The 25,215-nt window shown below is 43.8% G+C and overlaps 1 protein-coding gene across 1 annotated transcript in view; it reads left to right on the forward strand.

The window, feature by feature from the left end:
• The first annotated feature begins 2,824 nt into the window (after nt 1-2,824).
• SLC45A2 (solute carrier family 45 member 2) overlaps nt 2,825-25,215 on the forward strand; it is a 35,402-nt gene continuing 13,011 nt past the window's right edge. The window contains exons 1-3 of the mRNA XM_070935959.1: nt 2,825-3,430; nt 7,345-7,521; nt 13,178-13,491. Coding sequence (XP_070792060.1) covers nt 3,046-3,430; nt 7,345-7,521; nt 13,178-13,491 — 876 coding nt within the window. The 5' untranslated portion in view covers nt 2,825-3,045. The remainder of the gene's footprint in view (nt 3,431-7,344; nt 7,522-13,177; nt 13,492-25,215) is intronic.

Here is a 25,215-nt window from a genome sequence, read left to right on the forward strand (position 1 = left end):
AAACTTTGTGTTAAAAAACCCAGCCTAGAAAACAACACACGTTTTAAGGTCATGCATATCCATGTGCATATCACCATTTTGGAAAAGACAATCACTTTTATATGAGAGTGAAGGTAGAAGGCCTCTGTTAAGATGGGTCATATTATCTGCAATCCCAAAGGAGCTTTCTCAGGAGGCAACTGGATTTTCTTGTTTTTTTTTTCTTCTGAAGACATTTCACTTCTCATCCAGGAATTTTCTTCAGCTCTGACTGGATGATGGGGAATGGAGGGATTTATACTCCCTGCATACAGCTGGTCATTGGCATTCTTTTTAGTGAGGTGTTGAGGCCGCTTGGAAGTTTGTCTGTGTCCTCAGGGTCACCTGAGTAGTGCAAATGGGTGTGGACTCCACACTTGTTGCCCTTTAAAAATATGTCCCCTAATATGTATGTGTGTTTACTCAGTGAAAAATTCTTTTGATTGACAATCAGGAAATTAAAAAGCACATAATTAAAAAGGAAAAACAGATGCTGTTCAAACCTGCATCGGCCACTGCTTTTTCATTATGGCTGCCACACAGGTGAACAGACATGAAAATCACGTAATGACCACTTCTTCCTGGGAATTGATGCAAATATAACCAATTGCAGTTAGGACTATTCTGAATAGCAACACAACAGTCAAACTTTTCCTTTCTCCCTGGATCTACACGGCTTGGAATATCTATCCTGTAACAGTACAGGGGGAAGAATGTTGGCCTGGAAAAATGCCCTTTTCATCCTAGGAAAGAAAAGCATATTTAAATATTTCTGCAGGCTTCCAAATGTTCTTTGTTAACCCAAGTTCTGTTGCTCTGTGACAAGCAATTAATTTCACCTTGATGCTCATTATTGTTTAATCTTTGAGAAAATGTTTGTTTGACCTTTTTCACACGTCTGGCATCTTGCTTTTCTTCTGATGCAGCTTTCCACTTTGAAGAATAATTATCTACAAAAAACTAAAATCCGTGTGGGAAAAAAACCCACAAAGACCCCCACACAAAGTAGCCAACCATCAGCCTCCAAGGCTGCACCACAATTGTGGGCAACCCTGTCTCTAATTTGAGAAGTTTCAAATTCTTCAGGACATTCCCCCAAGTAATTGTGCACAGAATTCCAGTCCTAAATCAGCAAAGCATCTTGCAGCCCTGGTTGTATTGATGCAACCTTTATAGAGTAATTTGAAACTCAGTTGAGAAGCTGAGGTTTTACTGAGGTGACACTGAGGTTCTAGAATGGAGATTTGGCCCATGTCCATGGTAAATAATGGGTAGATCAATGGTGGGTTCCTCTTGGTTCCGCCCGGTTCCGCTGAGCCGGGAGCGGTGACGATATGACGTCACCGAACCAGTTCTGCTCCCCCGTGTTATTCTTACCTTTTATTTGGCCCCACCCCCAATCTATTGCTGCCTCCTGAGTACCAGCTGATGGGCTTTAAGGAAAAAAAACTGTTTAAACTCTTGCCGCGGGGCTTCAAAAGGCTGCCCTACAGCTGATCAGTGTTAAAAGGCAGTGTGGTGGTAGACCGGTGCCTCCAAAAACAAATGAGCAGACAGGTGCCTGCAAAAATAAATGGGTAGACCAGTGCCTCCAAAAACAAATGGGTAGACCAGTGCCTCCAAAAATAAATGAGTAAACCGGTACAGCTCTGCAAGCAGTTAAAAGCCTGGTAGACCAGTACCTCTGCTAAATCCTAAAGAATTGTCACATGACCATCAAGCCACGCCCACAAAATAAGCCATGCCCACAGAACCGGTAGTAAAAAATTTTAGAACCCACCCCTGGGGTAGATCGTTTAGATTCATGTCCAATGCTAACTCAGCCTTGGATTTTGGTCTTCTTTATATTCTAAATAAAGTTTCTAGCTTTAGAGTTCCTGTTGTTTCTATGATTTGTACTGCACTTATTTTCAAGTCTTTGTGATGGTTAAACAACAGCAAATCACATAGGCTTGGATTATCATTGGTTGTAAATCAGTGGTGAAATCTTCCGTGGTTGGCCACCAGTTCACTGCCCGTGCATGCGCAGTATGCGTCAAATTCATGCTGCGTGCGCATGCACAGTGCACACCAAACACATGCTGCATGCGCATGAATGCACAGTACACACAAAATGTGCGCTTCGCACAGAAAAAGGAGGTTTGGGAAGGTAAGTAGAACAGTGGGGGGGTGGGACAGCTGTGCCGCACAATTTAGATTCACTACAAAACAGGATTTCCTGCTTTCTAGGGATTTTAAATCACGTGGCACAGTTGATCGTTGGAAATACTGGCTTGGAGGAACTGGTAGCTTTTTTTTTTACTACCGGTTGGCCCGAACTGGTGCGAACCGGTAGCATTTCACCCCTGGTTCAAACGGATTTAATAGAACTGTAAACTGAATGAAGCTTTCTCTTCCTCTCCATCCAGGCAAAGAACCCCAAACATTCATAGACCATGGCAACACAAGGAAGGAAAACCTGAGCATTAAAACATAGGATCCTTTGCCCACTGGAAGACTAGTAGATCTCATGCTATGGTTTTTCTCCTGGAAGGCTGCTTGGCACTTTGTTTATCATCTGAAATAAAATCAGAGATTTCTTCTTCTTTTTTTGCTGACACCATTGACAGATACATTAACACCCTGACTGCTTGCAGTATAAGAAGAGACAACTTATTAAATTGTTCTATGCCATAAATATACACATGGCTTCAAAAGAACTTTGAAGCCTGCCATATGTAGACATGTGATCCACTCAGACATAATCCTCCAGTGATAAAGAGCTGGGCACTTTCCAGCCAGGAGCTCTAACTGTGCTAATCTTCTTTCAGAGACACAGACGCATTTCCCCTACCACTCCCCCTTCTCTGTAACTTGTGATTCCCGAGCTATGGGAAATATGCGTGGCCCCTCTGGCTCTTTTTCTTTGCTACGCCCTGACCAAGGATTTATGCCTGATGGAACAACCTCCTAGTTAGAGCCCAATGACTCTAACCCAGCAGGATAACAGCCGAGCTTCTGCAGTCCTGCGATTTGGGCATTGCCAGAATGGGACCCCTCAGCAGGAAAGAAGAAACCGTAAAGTTTAAACCCTTACCTGGGAAAGATCCTTTTAAGCCAGTGAAGCTCTCCAAGAAGAGAACAGGCCAGTTGATTATGCACAGCACAGTCATGTTTGGCCGTGAGTTCTGCTACGCGGTCGAAGCTGCCTTTGTCACCCCCGTGTTGCTCACCGTGGGGCTCCCCAAAAGCCTTTATAGCTTCGTATGGCTTATCAGTCCCATCCTAGGATTTCTCCTGCAGCCTGTGGTGGGTTCGGTCAGTGACAATTGTACTTCTAGGTGGGGCAAGCGAAGACCTTTTATCTTGATCCTTGGCCTTCTGATGCTCCTGGGGATGGCTTTGTACCTCAGTGGAGATGCACTCATCTCAGGTGAGTACACAACCTGTTGCTGAGTCAGGAAAAGCAAACTGAAGGTTAAAGAGAGAGATTGGAGATTGTGAACATTTTTGAAGCCGTTACGCGTGTTAGTTGTGCAATAGATCGGTCAGCAGGGTTTAACAGCATAGACTTTGTATATATAAACAAGAAAGAAATCTAGTTGAATCTCAGGCTGGAAAGGGTAGATTTAAATGTGGGGTTAGCTTGGCAAGAATACTGTTAGCATCAGGCTAGACATACCCAGTTCCAGCAAGAATATCATAATGTATTGATGTAGTAGAGGCAATCCTCAACTTACGAACACAATTGAGCCTCACATTTCTGTTGCTAAATGAGACATTTGTTAGGTGAGTTTTGCCCCATTTTTTGACTTTTCTTGCCACACTTGTTAAGTGAATCACTGCAGATGTTAAATTAGTAACACAGCTGTTCAGTGAGTCTGGCTTTGCTTTCTTTTTTAAAAAAAAAATTATACGCTTTATTAAAACACAAATAAAACATTTACACAACATACGACATAAAGATAAAAAGATGAATTATTCTTTTTAAGCATTGTTTCATAGTGGTTTTCCAGCTAATACTTTTGTATTTCTTCCCCTTTTTCTTAGCCTAGTAATTTTTTTCCTTTTTCCTTCCCTCCTATTTTTCTTTTCTTTTTTTTTTTCCCTTTGGGCTTCCCCCTTTAGAGATCTATGTGTTTTGATTATACCATTATTTTTTGGATTTCCATATTCATATTTATATGCCTATAAGGAATTGTTTATATACATATTTACATCTTTATTCTGTTCTTCTTATATTTATGTTTCTTTGTTGATGGTGTTAAGCCATTGATACCATTTGTTCCATATTCTATAATAATCTGTCTCTTCTTTTTCCTTAATTTCTTTCGTTAATCTATCCATTTTAGCACACTGTACGATTTTGTCTATTAGTTCTTCTTCCGTTGGTATTTTTTCCTGTTTCCAATTTTTTGCGTATGTTATTCGTGCTGCAGTTAGGATATGTATCATCAAGTATTTTATTTCTTTGGGATATGTTTTTGGGATATGAGTCTGGCTTTGCTTTCAGAAGGTCACAAAAGGGGAATCACATGATCCTGGGAAACTGCAACCGTCATCATTATGAGTTATTTGCCAAGCGTCTGAACTTTCATCACATGTCCATTGGGATGATTCAAGGTCATAAGTGTGAAAAATGGTCATAAGTCCCTTTTTTCCGTGCCGTTGTAACTTCGAATGGCCACTAAATGAACTGTTGTAAGTCAAGGACTACCTGTATATGTGTGAATCCAAGCAGGGTAGCCGTTTGCAATTGGCATTTCTATTCCATTACCGTTTGTGAGTGTGCCCTGATTTATTACTACCGTGGCCCATTTCCCTAGGCTAAATTCCATTGCTAGATCTGCGCTAAAAATTCTTGCAGTATTTGCAGTATTCCAGTCAATGACTGGATTTTGATTTTTGATTTTCCATAAAGCTTCAGATCATATAAAGCAAACATGAGTTCTTTTTGCGTAGCATTTTTTGCTGTTTGGTAGCCAAGATTTGTTTTCTTCAGAATCACTGAAAGTGGATCATAGCAATGGCAAATAATACGAGGGATAAATGAGTTGTCCTAGAACAGTGATGGCTAACCTTTTTCTCGTCATGTGCCAAAAGTGCACGTTCACACATGCAACAGCATGCATCTGTGCCAGCACCCATAATGCAATGCAGCCCCCCTGCGCATGCATGCATGACCCCCCCATGCTCCCCCCACGCATGCACGCATGAACCCCCCTGCACTTTGTTTTGGGCCTAGTAGGCCTCCCTGCAGCCTCCTAGGCCCCAAAAATGGGCTGTGGGGGGAGGGGCATGCCGCATCCCCCATGCCCCATTTTGGGCCTAGTAATAATAATAATAATAATAATAATAATAATAATAATAATTTTATTTCTATACCGCCCTTCTCCCGAAGGACTCAGGGCGGTGTACAGCCTAATTAAAAACAGAATAAACATCAATTTAAAATAATTTAAAAGTATTAAATAAATTTGGCTTAATTTAAAACCCCAAAAATTTAAAAGTAGGCCTCCCTGTAGTCTCCTGGGCCCAAAAACAGGGCGCGGGTGGGGTGCGCCATACAGCCGCACGCTCCCCCCACCCTCCGTGTGTCTGCGTGCAGCCCCCACCCCCCACATATCGCAAAAATCAGCTGGCCTGTGGGAGGCTCGCGTGCATGCGTGATGGAGTTAAACTGGCTGACAGCTCACGCCGCAGAAAGGCCTCTACGTGCCAGCTGTGGCCATAGGTTCGCCATCACGGTCCTAGAAGATTTCCCTTCCTAATGTTAACAAGCCCATATTTTTTCATTTCTAACCATCAATTCTGTCTTCCATTGCTTCAATTTTTTCTATTAACATTTTAATAACATATTGTTACTAACACCAATTATTTCCAAACATTACTACTATATGGTAATAATGAATCAAACCCTTTTTTAAAAAAATAATCGATCCAGACCATATATAAATTGGTTTTTCACTATTTGCAATTTTCCAAAACTATTTTATCAATCAGAAATGTATTTTTTGTACTTCTGCTTTTCCTTTTATTGTACTGGAAAGATGTTATTTTCTTCTAAATAATCCTGGGTATTGTCCACTGTTATATTTCCAAAACTGGATTGATTCCTTTCTGTTTGGTTTTTACCTCTGATCGGATTGAAAGAGTGAAGTTTGGTTAACTTGGATGATTGTACCTCATACTGTTCAATTTTATGTGTTGCTTTTGATTTCCAAAGCTGCTTCTTTCTGGTGCTAAATCAATTTCTTTTTTTAAAAAAAAATTAGGCTTGTCTTGAACCTTACGTTCTTCAGTTTTTGCTCTTTCATTTTCTTTAAATTACTCACATCTGATTTTAATTTCTTTGTCTTGGCTTCAAGTGTGATCTCCCATTTTTGAGATTGAATATGATCGTGCTTTTATTTTTCTAATTTGGATGTCCAATTCTTCTGTAACCAACAGTGCTATAGCTGTAAGCAGGCTGCTTAGTCCGTTTGATAGATGTTATTTTAATCTTTGTAAACACCTTATTCACATCCTTCATAATAGGTGCTAAGTCTTTTTTGGGTACTACTTTCAATGTTGGCGGCCTTTGTCTTTCTAACTGACTTTTGAAAAGCAAAATCAATGGGGGATGCCAAATTCACTTGACAGTGTGATTCACTTAATAACTGCAGCCAAAAAAAACAGTCGTAAAATTGGGCACAGCTCACTTATTAATCACCTTGTTTAGCAACAGAAATGCTGGTCCCAATTGTGGTTGAAAGTCAAAGTCTACTTATAAGGCTATTAGTGTTCAAATAGAAACTCTAGTAAAGATACACATGATTTAATCTAGTAATGGTAAGGCAAATATACGCACATATGTGCTAATTGCTCCCAACTCTAGGGGGCAGTGCTCATCTCCATTTCAAAGCCGAAAAGCCAGCGCTGTCCGAAGACGTCATGTGGCTGGCATGACTAAATGCCAAAGGCTCATGGAACGCTGTTACCTTCCTACCAAAGGTGCTCCCTATTTTTCTACTTGCATTTTTTACGTGCTTTCGAACTGCTAGGTTGGCAGAAGCTGGGACAAGTAATGGGAGCTCACCCTGTTACACGGCACTAGAGATTCGAACCGCTGAACTGCTGACCTTTCAATCGACAAACTCAGCATCTAAGCCACTGAGACACCGCATCCCTATCTTGTAATGGTACACCTTATTAAACATTAGCTGTGCCAGTTGAGTTAAATGCATGTTAAATGTGTTTTTATGTTACAAAAGTACTTTCCTCACCTGGTCAATTGAACCTCAGCAAGTTGGGGAAGGTTGGCATAAAAAAATAACTATCAACAAAGCCAGATGTTTTCTCTTACAGTTCTGGTTGTTGATCGAGGCACTTGGAAAACATGGGCTATAATTATTACCATGCTGGGAGTCGTGCTGTTTGATTTTGCTGCTGATTTTATTGACGGTCCCATCAAGGCATATTTATTTGATGTCTGCACTCATCAGGACAAGCAAAAGGGGCTCCATTATCATGCGCTCCTGACAGGTAAACCCCAAGATAATAGTTCTTCTTGTTTACTCCTCCGGAAATGCGGATGTTGGTCGGTGAGTTTTCCTTCCCACCCTTAAGGTCTGGGTTGCGCGGATCAGCTGATTCAGAGCATCATTGCAAGCCTTATTTAGAAAAGTAATCTTGTGATTACTGGAGCTGGTGGAAGGGAAGAAAACCTCTTCCAAAATGAACACTGAACACCGATCTTACAACTCTGGAATAGTCTAGGACCATGATGGCGAACCTATGGCACACGTGCCACAGGTGGCACGTGGAGCCATATCAATGGGCACGCAAGCTCAGCTCCAGCTTGCATATGTGCACTGGCCAGCTGATTTTCGGACCTTCTGGGCCCACCAGAAGTCAGGAAACAGGCTGTTTCTGGCCTCCAGAGGGCCTCCGTGGGGGTGGGGAAGGCCCATTTTTCATTCTCCCCAGGCTCCAGGGGAGGGTGAAAACGGCCTTCCCCACCCCCACGGAGGCCCTCTGGAAGCCGGAAATGGCCCATTTGCTGACTTCCGGTCCGGGCCCACCGTGCCATCATGTGCCAAAAGGCAGGGGAGGGGGTTCAGGGCGCATAGAATTATGGGTGTGGGCTCCCCCCACTTTTGGCACTCGATTGCAAAAAGCTTAGCCATCCCTGCTCTAGGAGTAGTGGATTTTTGGGGTCTTTTTAAAATAATCTGAAGGGTCTTCTCTCTCTTGGCTTACTATCAGAGGTAGAAAAGATTCAACACTGAAGGTTTTTAATTTGTTTTTAAAATCAAAATTATAGTCCTAGGGCAGGGGTGTCAATAATAATAATAATAATAATAATTTTATTTCTATACCACCCTTCTCCCGAAGGACTCAGGGTGGTGTACAGCCAATTTAAAAAACACAAGACACAACAATGATTAAAAATTAAAATAATTAAATAAATTTGGCCGGATTAAAACCCCAAAAATTTAAAATACCCCAATTAAAATTATTATGTTGATAGCCCGGCCTGGTGGAACAACAGGGTCTTCAATGCGCAATGAAACACCCGGAGGTCGGAGATCTTACGTATTTCCGGGGGCAGTTCATTCCACGGGGCTGGGGCTCCCACAGAGAAGGCCCTCCCCCTGGGTGTCGCCAGCCGACATAACTTGGCTGATGGCACCCTGAGGAGACCCTCTCTGTGGGAGCGGACTGGTCGGTGGGAGGCTATTGGTGGCAGAAGACGGTCTCGAAGGTACCCGGGTCCTATGCCATGGAGCGCTTTAAAGGTGGTAACCAACACCTTGAATCGCACCTGGAAGACCACTGGGAGCCAGTGCAGCTCGCGCAGGAGGGGTGTCACGTGGGCACAACGGGTTGCGCCCATAACCACCCACGCGGCTGCATTCTGGACCAGTTGGAGCCTCCGAGTGCTCCTCAAGGGGAGCCCCATGTAGAGAGCATTACAATAGTCCAGCTGGGAGGTGACAAGGGCATGAGTGACCGTGTGCAAGATGTCCCGGTCCAGAAAGGGCTGCAACTGGCGGATCAGGCGAACCTGATAAAAGGCCCCCCTGGCCACGGCCGTCATATGCTCTTCTAAAGACAGCCGTGCATCCAGGAGGATACCCAGATTGCGAGCCCTCTCTGTGGGGGGCAAAGATTCACCCCCAATAGTCAGCGATGGCACCTGCTGACTATATCGGGACGCCGGCAGCCACAGCCACTCGGTCTTGGACGGGTTGAGTCTGAGCCTGTTCCTCCCCATCCAGACCCACACGGCCTCCAGGCATCGAGACATCACATCAAGGGCATCGTTGGGGTGGTCTGGGGTGGAGATGTACAGCTGAGTATCATCAGCGTACAGATGACACTTCACCCCAAAACCACAGATGATCTCACCCAGCGGCTTCACATAAATGTTGAACAGAGGGGCGAGAGGACCGACCCTTGTGGCACTCCCCATGCGAGACGCCTTGAGGTCGACCTCTGCCCCCGCTGCCAACACGAACTGCGAGCGGTCGGAGAGGAAGGAGGAGAACCACCGCAGAACGGTGCCCCCTATTCCTAACCCTCTCAACCGCTGCAACATGATACTATGGTCGATGGTATCAAAAGCCACTGAGAGATCTAATAGGACTAGGACAGAGGAGCAACCCCTGTCCCGAGCCCTCCAGAGATCATCCACCAATGCGACCAATGCCATTTCTGTGCTGTGCCCCTGCCTGAAGACCGACTGGCACGGGTCTAGATAGATAGCTTCATCCAGGTGCCTGGGCAGTTGTCGTGCCACCACACTCTCGACAACCTTCACCACAAAGCGAAGGTTGGAGACCGGACGGTAGTTAGCTAATTCAGCTGGGTCCAGGGAAGTCTTCTTGAGGAGGGGCCTCACCACCGCCTCTTTCAAGGCAGCGGGAAAGGCGCCCTCACTCAGAGAAGCAGTTATAATCCCCTGGAGCCAGCCTTGTGTAACCTCCCGGGAGGCCAGTACCAACCAGGAGGGACACGGGTCCAATAAACATGTGGCGGCACTAATCCTACCCAGAACCCTGTCCACATCCTCGGGAACCACAGGATCAAACTCCTCCCAGATAATATTCTCAAGACCTGCCCCTGTCTCCTCCCCTGGACTCATCCAATTGGAGTCCAAGCCATCCCGAATCCGAGCGACTTTATCATGCAGGAATTGCACAAAATCCTCAGCACGGCCCTGCAAGGGATCTTCCCGCACTCCCCCCCGAAGAAGGGAGTGGGTCACCCTAAACCGGGCGGCTGTGCAGTTCTCTGCAGATGCGATAAGAGCGGAAAAATGGTTAGATTTCGCTGCTTTTATCGCCACTAGGTAGGTCTTGATATAAGACCTCACCAGTGTCCGGTCAGAATCAGATTGACTAGTCCTCCAAATGCTCTCTAGGAGTCTTTTCCGACGCTTCATCTCTCTCAGCTCCTCAGAGAACCAAGAGAGCCAATTGAGATCGGCATCGGGTCAGAGGCCGCAAGGGCACGACGCGGTCCAAAGCTCCGGTGGCCACACTCTCCCAGGCGGCCACCAGCTCTTCAGTCGAGTTGTGTGTTAGAGTCTCAGGAAACGGCCCAAGCTCCGTCAGGAACCTTTCGGGGTCCATCAGGCACCTGGGACGGAACCAATTGGTTGGTTCAATCTCCCTGCGGCGGGGGAAAGCGGTAGGAAAGTCTAAGTGAAGGAGCGAATGATCTGTCCATGACAAGGGTTTGATGTCTAGGTCCCCTCTACCAAGATCATTCAACCACTGACCAGAGACAAAAATCAGGTCCAGAGTGTGTCCCCCTATGTGAGTCGGGCCTTGAACTAACTGGGTCAGGTCCATGGCCATCATGGAAGCCATGAACTCCCGAGCCACCTCTGATGCCTCACCCGCAGACGGAAGGTTGAAATCCCCCATGACAATAAGTCTGGGGGTATCAACCGCCACCCCGGCAATGATGTCGAGTAGCTCGGGCAGGGTCGCTGCCACGTGGCAGGGAGCCAGGTACGTAGTCAGCAAACCCATCTGCACCCCATGGCCTCACTTCACAAAGAGGGACTCACATCCGGCTATCTGAGGAACAGTGGTCTCCCTCGGACAAAGACTCTCCCTAATAATTACCGCCACTCCCCCACCCCTCCCCTGGGCCCTTGGCTGATGAAATGCACGGAAACCTGGTGGGCACATCTCAATGAGGGGAACCCCCCCCTTGGCCCAACCAGGTCTCCGTAATACCTGCCAGGTCCGCACCCCCCTCTAAAATAAGATCACAAATGAGGGGGGCTTTATTAACAACCGACCTGGCATTACACAACATCAGCTGCGGACCCTGAACTCGATTTCATTGAGGGATGCATCAGGGTTGTGTTTGACCTCAGGGGGGCTAGAGTGGGTGTGGCCAGCTCAACATTACTCATGTCAGGGGCACCTGTGGTGGCCCGAGCACTTTGCCAGTGAAAATGGGCTCCTGCAACCCTCTGCCAGTGAAAACAGAGCTTGGGAGGACTCCCTCATGAGCTGTTTTCGCTGGCAGAGACACTGCGGGCCGATCCTTCGCTGTTTCCAGGACGGACCCGTGGACCAGATCTAAGCATCTGTGGGCTGGATTTGGCCCACAGGCCTTGAGTTTGACACCCCTATCCTAGGGCAATCAACTTCACAGAATCCAATTGGAGTCAAGGAGAAGAGGATTATGCTATATATTTAGTCTCACTAAAAGTAAAGACTCCTGTAAACCAGGTTCATCTGCTGAGGACCCAATAGACAAAAACCATTGTTTTCTTGAAAAAAAGAAAACAAGTACCGTGTTTCCCCAAAAATAAGGCTATGCCTTATATCAATTTTTGCTCCAAAAGATGCTTTAGGGCTTATTTTCTGGTTAGGTCTTATTTTGAGGGAAATACAGTACTAAAAGCACCCATCTGACTGACAATCTTAACTGGGGCTTATTTTGGGGGTAAGGCTTATATTGCAAGTATCCTGAAAAATCATGCTAGGACTTATTTTCTGGTTGGGTCTTATTTTCGGGGAAACAGGATAGTTTGCTACAGCTTTTTCTATACATTTCCCTTTCATTTTCTTACTAGATTGAAAAGAACACACCTCTGTTCTGAAAAGGTTCCAAATTCTTCACCCTTGAAGCAAAGAACAAATTAGGCCATTCTGTTGCCCCAGTGTCAAGCCAATAATCAAGAATTATTTCCGTATCACATTATGTGAATTTGACCTTTTCAGCACATTACAACATGTGTGTGTGCTTTGCTCGCGCCTACAAAAACACAATTATAGCAAATATTATATTACTTCAGATGAAAGAAGCTTGAGTCATATGATGTTAATGATGGTGGTTTCATTCCCTGAATGGCACTTGAATAACTGCAAGCATATTGTTATACTTGTTTCCTAAAGCTTCCTGTCTATGGAGATATAAGAATATATTTTCATTCTTATTTTAGGCAAAGCTATGGAAATGCACTTTTCAATCCCAGAGAAAATGTTGTTATATCCACCTACCACCATTCCAGGTTCCAAACTAACCCACTGCAGCTCAGATTCATTTTGATTTGAAGTTAATGTATATTTGCAGCAGAAGCTGGATTTTGCTCATCACAGTTTGATTTCTTGAAACTACCAGTTGTTTTTATCACACTCATGCTACTTTTACTTCCTTGGTACGCCAAATGACATTAGTCCTAGGTCAAAATCTACCAGTTAAGATTTCTGCCCATTGGCAATTACCAATCATGACAGGGAGTCAAACCAGGTTGGGGGCTAAGCCTTTGTAATGTAGTGTTTAGAATGCTGGACTAGGACTGTAGAGATACAGGTTTAAAAAATCCACCCTCAGCCGTACAGTTGGTGACAGTTGCTGTCTATTAGCTTGACTTTATCAGTGGTGGGATTCAGCTGATTCTCTCTGGATCGTGGACCCTCTCCTCTCTGTGGCAGCCCCTCAAATATTGGAAGACTGCTATCATGTCTCCCCTGGTCCTTCTCTTCACTAGACTAGCCATGCCCAGTTCCTGTAACCGCTCTTCATCTGTTTTAGTCTCCAGTCCCCTAATCATCCTGGTTGCTCTCCTCTGCACTTTTTCTAGAGTCTCAACATCTTTTTTATAGTGTGGTGACCAAAACTGCCTATGTTAAAGTGAGCAGCATTTTTCTTTCTTTTTTTCTTGTAGGTCTTGGAGGTGCTCTGGGATACCTGACGGGGGCCATTGATTGGGGAGCAACCATTTTGGGAAAATATTTGGGGTCAGAATTCCATGTGATGTTCTTTTTTGGTGCCCTTGTGTTCCTGCTCTGTCTTACGGTGCACTTGTGCAGCATCCGTGAATCCCCTCTTGTTCACACCAGTGACGAGACTAAAATCCTGGTGAAAAGCTCTCAGCCTGATCAATATGGTGCCATAGAAAGTGTCAAGAATAACAGTGAATACGGTGAAATGCAGATTTCACCCAAAGAGGAGAAACTCACCACAAAAGCAGACATTCAGGTAACAGCGCTTTTTAAGCTTACCATTTATTTTAATTATTGAAATGCTGTCTCCCATCTCATGAAAAGTTCATTGGGAATGTCAATGTGATCCAGAAAAAGCCCTAATCCTGAATCGGGATTGGAATCTTTGCAAATGTGGGTTTGTTGTGGGTTTTATTGTTGTGAGCTGCCCTGAGCCCTTTCGGAGATAGGGCGGCATATAAGTCCAAATAATAAATAAATAATAAATAATAAATGGGTAGTATACAAATAAATCCAATAAATAAATGGTGAATTGTCATGAATTATTCTTTTTGTGTGCACAATTCAGAAAATGTCATCACGACAGCTAGTCCTCGAGTTACAACCTTTCATTTGGTGGCCATTCAAAGTTACAACGGCACTGAAAAAAAGTGATTTATGACCATTTTTCACACTTGCAACCATTACAGCATCCCCACGGTCACGCGATGAAAATTAAAAAGCTTGGCAACTGACTCATATTTATGACGGTTGTTGTGTACCGAGGTCATGTGATCACCTATTGTGAACTTCTGGCAAGCCAAATCAGTGGGAACGGCAGATTCCCTTAACAACCGTGTTACTAATTTAATAACTGTAGCAAAAAAGGTCGTAAAATGGGGCAAAATTCACGTAACAATTGTCTCGCTCAGCAACATAAATTTTTGGCACAATTGTGGTCGTACGTCGAGAACTACTTGTATAAAAAACAACTGGGATGAGATTTAATCCATTTTTCTGAATGGAATGTATCCGTAGCGTAGCGTTAACTTTGATGACATGGTTTCATCTCTACAAGTTTAGGCTAGTAGTCTTTGTTGGTTTGTTGTTGGTTTTGTTGACTTTGCTTGACTCTTCCCAATGGATTCTCCAAGATATTACTATTTTGTGTACATGAAAGGTTTGTGCTTGCCATGTGATTGTGAAAACATGAGAAATATTTCTCTCTCTCTTTTTCTCTTTATGTGTCTGATTGACAGAACTATTTTAGACCAAAGATAGATCTGATGTCCTCCAGATGTTTTGGACTGCCACTTTGATATTTCTTGTCAGAAATAACATAAAAATGTAAAAAGGGTATTTGTCATTAGCCATGTGGGCTAAACCAAATGGCAGCTGCCATCTCAATACATCTAGGGCCGTGATGGCGAACCTATGGCATGCGTGCACGCAGAGCCATCTTTCTGGGCATGCGAGCTGTCGCCCAACTCACCTGCAGCTGCATATGTGCGCATGCCCCAGCTGGTGTTTGTGCCTTTGGTGCACATGCGCGCAATTCAGGGGACCCAGCTGGTCTTTGGAGCGCACCTGCACATGCGTTTGTGCATGCACGCATGAGTACTTGCGAAAATGCACAGATGGTGTGAATGCACAAGCAGTGCACGGGGAGCTGCGCGAAAGCTGCACACATGCGCAGATGGTGTCATTGCGCATGCAGGACACGGAGGCACGCGCAAAAGCCATGTGCATGTGCAGATGATGTGGTTGCACACGCAGCACACGTGGGAGGAGCCACGCGTTAGCAAGAATAGCATGCTCGCGTGCGAAGCGCATACCTGTTTAGCATTCGGTGAGTAAAAGGTTCGCCACCACTGATCTAGGGAATATCAAATTATGGCAAGATGGTTCATACAGTAGAATTCTTAGGAATTACATTCCTAATTCCTGAGAAACGGAAAATTGGTCATGTCATATAATAGTAATAATAAAAATAGCAACTCTATTGAGAAGGACTCAAAAGGTAAATAAAACTGCCAAGTCCGGTCTAAACGTCTGGCTGACTGTGCAACCAACCATAATAATTTGTTAAACTCTTATGCTGCCCAATTCTCAGCAACTTGGATGGCTCACAACAATCCAAAAAATATTTTAAAAAACCCTCTCAACAAAACTTAAAAAATAAAGATAAAAGATGGCAAGGGTGATTAAGCGAGGGGCCCTACTCTCTCTTGCTGAAGGTCTTTCAGGATTCAGTTAAGAGGAAAGTAAAATCAGCATTACAGAAATTACTCCCAAACCACACATACATTGGCATCCTTCAGTCTCAAGAGACTATGGTATCGTGCTCTGGAAAGAGGTCCTAAAACAGCATCTGGTGTGAGTAAAAAGGCCAATTCGAGAGTGGCAATCCCTTCCACATTAAGGGCAGATACATTCTGTCCCCTGCCCAGCCCCCAGATTTCGCTGGTTCCGGGACTGCCTCTTTGCCTCAGCCTGCCGAACAAGTGTCTCTTCAAATTGGAGAAGGCCATGCTGTCTCTTTAGCCTCCAAGCTGAACGATCGGAGGTCAAGGTTTCCCAGTTGCTAATGTCCATTCCCAGGGCCTTTAGGACTCTCTTGCAGATATCCTTATATCACAGCTGTGGTCTCCCTCTGAGGCGCTTTCCCTGCACTAATTCTCCATGCAGGAGATCTTTCAGAATCCAACCATCAGTAAGGTGACCAGACGTCCCGCTTTTGGCGGGACAGTCCCGCTTTTGAGCAATTTGTCCCGCGTCCCGCGGCGTTTCAAAAAAGTCCCGATTTTTCTTGAGCCCCAGCTGATGGCTAGAAGAAAAAAAAACTGTTTAAACTCTTGCCCGGGGCTTCAAAGGGCCGCCCTACAGGCAATCAGTGTAAAGCAGTTTTTTTTCCCCCTAGCTAAGCTTCAGAAACGAAAACGAAACCGAAACCAGGGTCTTTGGTGCAGCGTGACAAAATGAGGCAGAGAGAGATTTATTTTTATTTTTATTTTTCCTCCCCAAAAAAGGTAGGTGAAAAACTGCAAACATGGGAAATTTAGGAGGAGAGTTCAAGATTTTAAAACACAAAGGAAAAAAAGCTGTATTTAACTAGGGAATTGTAATAATTGAGATACTATTAATTGTATATTGTGTTGAAAGCAGAAATGGTTAAGTTGTGGTTCGGAGGAATATATGGGAGAAATTATTTGGTTTATTATTATTGGTAAATATAATTAATTGATTTGTAAGAAATTGGATTGCATGGAAATAATTGGAATATTCATGTTCATATTGATTAATATACAAAAAAGATAGTTTTATAACTAATTGATTTATATTAAAATGTTGAATTTGTATTAAACAACTGTATTACATAATTAAACAATGTGAGGATGGATATAAAAATAGATGAAAATGAGAAGGGGTATAATATAGAATAGAAGGGAAAAATTGAATTTGATTAAGATTAGAGATGAGGATGAAGGGTAATATTGGTTTTTTTAAAAAATAGATGAGGAATAAATATGGCAAAAAGGAAATATAGAAATTGTAAATTTAATTGAAATGACTAACCACTGTTTAAATTTGTGAACCAGCCAAATATTCTGTTCAAAGAAAATACATTGTATGTTTGTATGTGTGTTTCTAATTATTGCTATTTATTCATATTTGTTCTCTTTTATTCTTTAAAGTTTAACAATTCATTCTTTATCTTAATATCTTTATATTTGCTTGGGGTTGGCTTTCTTCCCTTTCATCTTTTTTATTGTACAGCAATCTTTCTCCTCAAACCTACCACCTCTCTCTTTTCTTTCCTTCTTACTTTCTCTTCCCCCCACCCTCTTTTTCTCCTCCCTACTTCCTCTTTCTTTCTCCTTCTCCTCCTCTCTTCCTCCCTCTCTTACCCTCACTCCTACTCTAATTTCCATTCCTTCATCCCTCTCTATTGCTGTAATCCTTTAATGCATATGGACTACTCAGAGGGCTGAAAAAGTTATTTTTGACTGGTCCTCACACTTTTGACCAGTCCTCGAACTTATGACTGTCCTCACATTTTACATTTTTGCCCTATCTTGTCATCATGGTGAAGAGAAGCAGTTGTGAAATGAGTGACATGGTTGTTAAGAATGCTGCATGGGCATAAATGTGAGGATGGTCATAAGTGTGAGGACCAGTCAAAAGTGCGAGGACCTGTCAGAAATGACTTTTTTCAGCTCTCTGGTTAGTCCTTTTGTGCATATGGACTACTCAGAGGGCTGAAAAAGTTATTTTTGACTGGTCCTCGCACTTTTGACCAGTCCTCGAACTTACGACTGTCCTCACATTTTACATTTTTGCCCTATCTTGTCATCATGGTGAAGAGAAGCAGTTGTGAAATGAGTGACATGGTTGTTAAGAATGCTGCATGGGCATAAATGTGAGGATGGTCATAAGTGTGAGGACCAGTCAAAAGTGCGAGGACCTGTCAGAAATGACTTTTTTCAGCTCTCTGGTTAGTCCTTTTGTGCATATGGACTACTCAGAGGGCTGAAAAAGTTATTTTTGACTGGTCCTCGCACTTTTGACCAGTCCTCGAACTTACGACTGTCCTCACATTTTACGTTTTTTTCCCTATCTTATCACCATGGTGAAGAGAAGCAGTTGTGAAATGAGTGACATGGTTGTTAAGAATGCTGCACGGGCATAAATGTGAGGATGGTCATAAGTGTGAGGACCAGTCAAAAGTGCGAGGACCTGTCAGAAATGACTTTTTTCAGCCCTCTGGTTAATCCTTTTGTGCATATGGACTACTCAGAGGGCTGTAAAAGTTATTTTTGACTGGTCCTCGCACTTTTGACCAGTCCTCGAACTTACGACTGTCCTCACATTTTACATTTTTGCCCTATCTTGTCATCATGGTGAAGAGAAGCAGTTGTGGAATGAGTGACATGGTTGTTAAGAATGCTGCACGGGCATAAATGTGAGGATGGTCATAAGTGTGAGGACCAGTCAAAAGTGTGAGGACCTGTCAGAAATGACTTTTTTCAGCCCTCTGGTTAGTCCTTTTGTGCATATGGACTACTCAGAGGGCTGAAAAAGTTATTTTTGACTGGTCCTCGCACTTTTGACCAGTCCTCGAACTTACGACTGTCCTCACATTTTACGTTTTTTTCCCTATCTTATCACCATGGTGAAGAGAAGCAGTTGTGAAATGAGTGACATGGTTGTTAAGAATGCTGCATGGGCATAAATGTGAGGATGGTCATAAGTGAGGACCAGTCAAAAGTGCGAGGACCTGTCAGAAATGACTTTTTTCAGCCCTCTGGTTAATCCTTTTGTGCATATGGACTACTCAGAGGGCTGTAAAAGTTATTTTTGACTGGTCCTCGCACTTTTGACCAGTCCTCGAACTTACGACTGTCCTCACATTTTACATTTTTGCCCTATCTTGTCATCATGGTGAAGAGAAGCAGTTGTGAAATGAGTGACATGGTTGTTAAGAATGCTGCACGGGCATAAATGTGAGGATGGTCATAAGTGTGAGGACCAGTCAAAAGTGTGAGGACCTGTCAGAAATGACTTTTTTCAGCTCTCTGGTTAGTCCTTTTGTGCATATGGACTACTCAGAGGGCTGAAAAAGTTATTTTTGACTGGTCCTCGCACTTTTGACCAATCCTCGAACTTACGACTGTCCTCACATTTTACGTTTTTTTCCCTATCTTATCACCATGGTGAAGAGAAGCAGTTGTGAAATGAGTGACATGGTTGTTAAAAATGCTGCACGGGCATAAATGTGAGGATGGTCATAAGTGTGAGGACCAGTCAAAAGTGTGAGGACCTGTCAGAAATGACTTTCCAGCCCTCTGAGTAGTCCCTATACACATAGCCATGGCCACCCGGTCACATGACCAGCTAGCCACGCCCACCCAGTCACATGGCCTCCAAGCCATGCCCACACAATAAGCCACGCCCACAATGGTGTCCCTCTTACCAATGTTAAAATCTGTTCACCTTACCCTATACACATAGCCATGGCCACCCGGTCACATGACCAGCTAGCCACGCCCACCCAGTCACATGACCAGCTAGCCACGCCCACAAAATAAGCCACGCCCACAATGTCCCTCTTTACCAATGTTAAAATCTGGTCACCTTAACCATCAGCCATTCTCACGACATGCCCCAGCCAGTGTAGACGTCGCTGTTTCAATAGTGTATATATATATAGAAATTCCAGCACATTCCAAGACTGCGCTATTTGGAACTTTGTCCTGCCAGGTGATGCCAAGCCACACAACTCCTCTGTAAATTGGTGTTAGAAGGAACAAAACACAACTATTTACATTATGTAAACTTACCAGTCTTTGTGTCAGGGTTTCAAGTAACAAACCCAAAGCAATTAAAACCCTGCGGCCTAGAGTTTCCTCAAAGCATGATTTTATTAGGAATGTCATATTGGCACAGCTGGTGAAAACCCGACTCTGAAGGACCCGAGGTTTTCCCCACCCAAATCAAAACCCAAAGATCTTTCTCCCAGGTCACACATCCATCACGTGGTCCAATCAGGTTGCAGTGATGGATTGTCTGCTAAAATAAAGCCAGGTCATGGCACATACTTGAAAGTAAATCTAGAAGCCTGTAATTGTGGAGTCTGTCTGGCAAGAACAAAGATTGCTTATCCACAGGAAATATGCATATGTAAAGCTTTTAACAATTCTGGGTAGTTAGAAAGCTGATAAAAGTAGCAAGAGTTAGGCAACTTGCACACCTCAGCTAAAAGTTAGGAATAGAGATGGCCTGCAGCAAATAAAATGTGCATTAGAAAACTCCTGGGGCATTCATTAGCCAAGGCTTAGAAATAGGGACAGCTAGAGACCAATAGAACAAATTGTAGAATTATTACTAAAATGTTTATTAGATGATATTTCTTGTTATCCTGCCTTGTCCCGCCTTCTCCTTTAGTGAAAATGTATAAAGCTTTCTTAATCCTTTGTTCTGGGCTCTCTTGGCATTTTGGCCAGGAGCCCTTTTCTTTGGGGTACCCCAATAAAAAGCAATCAAAACCTGCACCTCGTGTCTGGTGTCCTTCATTGGCCTCGGCACCAGGCTCAGACCCGAATTGGGGACAACAGCAGTCCCAACTCCAGCTGGCTTTTGTCTATGCCCTCCAACACCTGGTAGAATGTCCTTGACTCCCATGGGAAGGAATGCTATTTTGGCTACACATCCCCCAGCTATGTCTATCTCCCTTCTCATGTTCCACAGCTCTACCCAGCCTTGCTGTTGGCAGCCCTGAAGATGCTCCCAAAATGGTCTCAGGGCTGACACTTTGATAGTGGCCAAATTCCCTTGATTCCAGTCTTAAATTCTTCTGGATTATATTCCACAGATCACGAGACTTCAGATATCATATACTCCTAGAAAAAACAATCAAGATGGTGACTGGGCTTACAGGATTGAAGCCCCAGCCCTTTTTATGAACACTGCACCTGCAACACACACATAAAAAGGGGACCAACCTTCAATTGAAACAAGCACAGCCATTGTCTTGACTTTTTAAAACATTTTGGAAATGCCCCTGGAAGAGGTATTGCTCTCGACTGGTGCAGTAGGCCTCAACATGGGTAAAGTAAAGTATAACAAAGAAAAAAGGCCTTTCTGGATGTTATTTTAAATCTTAGCTCCCTCAAAATCTGTGAAGGATGTCTCAAAAGTCATCTGCTAAAAATATTTTATTGGTTTTTGCTGTATAGCAGGTGTGAGGCGTGGGCATCAATAACATCGGCTGTGTGTCAGCTTGCTTATTCCCCTTTTTAAACCTATTATGTCAATATCTGCTAATCCTACATTAATGCAACTATGAAGATAGAAGCTCTGCTCAATAAAATCTTCCGTTTTTAATTTTTGAAGATATATCTTTGGCATTGATTCCAGAAAAGCAATATGTGTGCCTGGCTACATTCGTTCGCTTGATTACTTTTGATTTGATTTTATGCTTTGCAGTTGTGAAAAGAATGAATTTTGCAATGTTGTGCTATATCATTCAGTTAGGCACTCATATGAAAACAGTGAAAAAAAATCGAATTATGCATGCATAGTTTGATTTTACATTACAGTAAGTTTTAATCCTAGAAAGCAATAGGTTACATCAGGGGTGTCAAACTCGCAGCCCATGGGCCGGATGCATCACACACTGGCCACGCCCACTCCCGTTTTAGCAAAGGGGGAAAAGTTGTGATACTTGACAACGTGATAACATGGGTTTGACACTCTTGGGTTACATTCTACAGTAGATGAAGTCTAGGAAAATTTTATTTATTTATTTTATTTATTTTAGTTTGTCGAGCATGTATGAGAAAACAAGTATAAGTATGAATATAACATAAGTATAAACAGGTATAAGTATATACATAAGAAATGAGTATGAATAAATGGGAACAGTAGGACAGGGACAGTAGGCATGCTGGTGCGCTTATGCACGCCCCCTTACAGACCTCTTAGGAATGGGGTGAGGTCTACGGTAGACAGTCTAAGGTTAAAGGTTTGGAATTTGAGGACGTAACAACAGAGTCCGGTAGTGTATTCCAGGCATTGACCACTCTGTTGCTGAAGTCGTATTTTCTGCAATCGAGTTTGGAGCGGTTCACTTTGAGTTTGTATCTATTGTTTGCCCTTGTATTATTGCGGTTGAAGCTGAAGTAGTCATTGACAGGTAAGATGTTGTAGCAGACAATTTTGTGTACTAAGCTTAGGTCAGATCGTAGGCGGCGTAGTTCAAGGTTATCCAAGTCCAAAATTTCAAGCCTGGTGGCATAAGGTGATAACCAAGGTGATAACCAAGGTGTTGGTTATCACCTTTAAAGCACTCCATGGCATAGGACCTAGTTATCTTGAGACCGCCTGCTGCTACCGACGGCCTCCCATCAACCTGTGTGCTCCCACAGAGAGGGCCTCCTCGGGGTGCCATCAGCCAAACAATGTAAGCTGGTGACTCTCAGGGGGAGGGCCTTCTCTGTGGGGGCACCTACCCTCTGGAATCAGCTGCCCCCAGAGATAAGGAGAATCCAAGACCTCGGTGCCTTCCGCTGTGCCCTTAAAACCTTCTTTTTCCAGCAAGCCGGGCTGGCCTAACACTTTTTAAAATGTTTTTTAATTGTTTGTTATTGTTTTTAATCATGGGGCCAAATTTATACATATCTTTTTAATTGTATTTTAATGTTTGTAGTTTATGTTTTTATTTGGCTGTTCACCGCCCTGAGTCCTCAGGGAGAAGGGCGGTATACAAATTTAAAAATAAATAAATAAATAAATAAATAAATAAATAAATAAATAAATAAATAAATAAATAAATAAATAAATAAATAAATAAATAAATAAATAAACAAACAAACAAACAAACAAACAAATAAATAAATAAATAAATGATTCTATTGCGAGCAGAGGAGTGGAGGACTCTTCTCGTGAAATACCTCTGGACTCGCTCAATTGTATTAATGAAATACAATTAAAATGAAATGTTAATATGCACTTTATTTCTGAAAGACAAATAAAGATGTTTTTCAGATCACTTTCCATCCAAATCTGCATAAGCCACCACCTGCATATTTGGCCTAAGTGTTTTCAACAGTGCCACCTTCCTGTGAGAGGATTCTCTGCATAAAAAAAATTGGTTTAGGCTAGTGGGCCTCACTTTATCTTGTTCTAATCAAAACTAAGCTGTCAAATCAAGGAAGAAGAGTGCACAAACAACATTCTGCAATCAATAGCAACCTTGACCTTGGGAAATTACAGCATTACAAAACTGAACAGACCAGTGTTGACTTCTGTATTAACTTTGCAGAAATTCTGTAATTCTGTGACTGTTGTCTTTGTTGTGTTACACTCTTGCCTGTATATTTGTGACCTTCAAGATCCTTGACAGTTGAATGACAATAATGGTTTGGAGAGAGAAAAAGGATTAATATGGAAGGAATATTGAATGACACTTGTATATTGTACAGCTTGCACACCCTGACACAGCATGTATAATCTAGGATTAATTCTCCTGGTATCTGTGGCTTGGGAATTTTGCATTGTGCTTTCAATATAGTACATCCAGAAATTGCAGGTTCAAGAAGACCAGTCCAGGGAAAATAGGGCATGCCTTACAAAGGCCAAGCAAGCAAGTCAAAGAGTTTCTACAAATCTCACAGTGGGGATTTCGACCCACAACCCAATTCACATCTGTCTCAGCAATGGAGTCTCAGCAATGAAATGGGCTGCCAAAGTCTATGCATCTTAAAGTTGGCAAGGTTGAGAAACTCTGGTCTATGTGACCTCCGTTGCTGGACTGGGACATTTTATTTTATTTTTATTTTTATTTATTTTATTTTATTTTTGAATTTGTATACCGCCCTTCTCCCTGAGGACTCAGGGCGGTGAACAGCCAGATAAAAACATCAGATACAAATATTAAAACACATTTAAAAATATATATAGATTTGGCCCCATTAATTAAAAACGATAAGCAAAACAGAACAATTAATAAAACCCTTAAAAAGAAATTAAGCCAGCCCGGCTTGTTGAAAAAAGAGAGTTTTAAGGGCACGGCGGAAGGCACTGAGGTCATGGATTCTCCTTATCTCAGGGGGCAACTGATTCCAGAGGGTAGGTGCCCCCACAGAGAAGGCCCTCCCCCTGGGGGTCACCAGCCTGCATTGTTTGGCTGATGGCACCCCGAGGAGGCCCTCTCTGTGGGAGCGCACGGGTCGGTGGGAGGTCGTCGGTGGCAGTAGGCGGTCTTGAAGATAGCTAGGCCCTATGCCATGGAGCGCTTTAAAGGTGATAACCAACACCTTGAAGCGCACCCGGAAGACCACCGGGAGCCAGTGCAGTTCACGCAGGAGCGGTGTTACATGGGAGCACCACGCTGCTCCCGTCACTACCCGCGCTGCTGCGTTCTGGACCAGTTGGAGCCTCCGGGTGCTCCTCAAGGGGAGCCCCATGTAGAGAGCATTGCAGTAATCAAGGCGAGAGGTCACAAGGGCATGAGTGACTGTGCACAAGGAATCCCGATCAAGAAAGGGCCGCAACTGGAGGATCAGGCGAACCTGATAAAAGGTCCCCCTGGTTACAGCCGTCAGATGTTCCTCCAAGGACAGCTGCGTATCCAGGAGGACTCCCAGATTGCGAGCCCTCTCTGTGGGGGCCAAAGACTCGCCCCCAATAGTCAGTGATGGAGTCAACTGACTATATCGGGATGCCGGGAACCACAGCCACTCAGTCTTGGAAGGGTTAAGCCTGAGCCTGTTCCTCCCCATCCAGATCCGTACAGCCTCCAGGCACTGGGACATCACTTCAAGGGCATCGTTGGGGTGGCCTGGGGTGGAGATGTACAGCTGAGTATCATCAGCGTACTGATGGTATCTCACCCCAAAGCCACGGATGATCTCGCCCAGCAGCTTCACGGTTCATTTAAGAGAACAAGGAGAAAATATATTGCAAGTCATCAGTGTGACAAATATACATTAGCTAAATTTGCTAGCTGGAGAAAAAGCATGTATTCTTTAGCAAACTGCAGCAAGGGACTCAGATTAGGGAATGCAACAGTGGTGGGTTCCTCCCAGTTCGGTCTGGTTCGGCCGAGCCGGTAGCAGTGATATGATGTCACCGAACCGGTTCTCCCCCCCCCGCCCTCCCACCCCCGGTCCGGTTCAGGCGAGCTGATAGCTTTGACGATATGACGTCACCGAACCGGTTCTCCCCCCCCGCCCTCCCCCCCCCCACGTTATTCTTACCTTTTATTTGATCCCACCCCCAATCTATTGCTGCCTCCTGAGTCCCAGCTGATGACTAAAGGGAAAAAAACTGTTTAAACTCTTGCCGCAGGGCTTCAAAGGGCCGTCCTACAGCTGATCAGTGTTAAAAGCAAACAAATGAGTCGGGTCGTAAGTGCGAGGACTGGTTGTAAGTGCGAGGACCTTCCAGAAATGACTCTGACCAGCTAGCCACGCCCACCTAGTCACATGACCTCCAAGCC

Source organism: Pituophis catenifer, unplaced genomic scaffold (assembly GCF_029215685.1).
Source record: "Pituophis catenifer annectens isolate HBS135680 unplaced genomic scaffold, rPitCat1.0.hap2 SCAF_2, whole genome shotgun sequence".
Taxonomy (NCBI): domain Eukaryota; kingdom Metazoa; phylum Chordata; class Lepidosauria; order Squamata; family Colubridae; genus Pituophis; species Pituophis catenifer.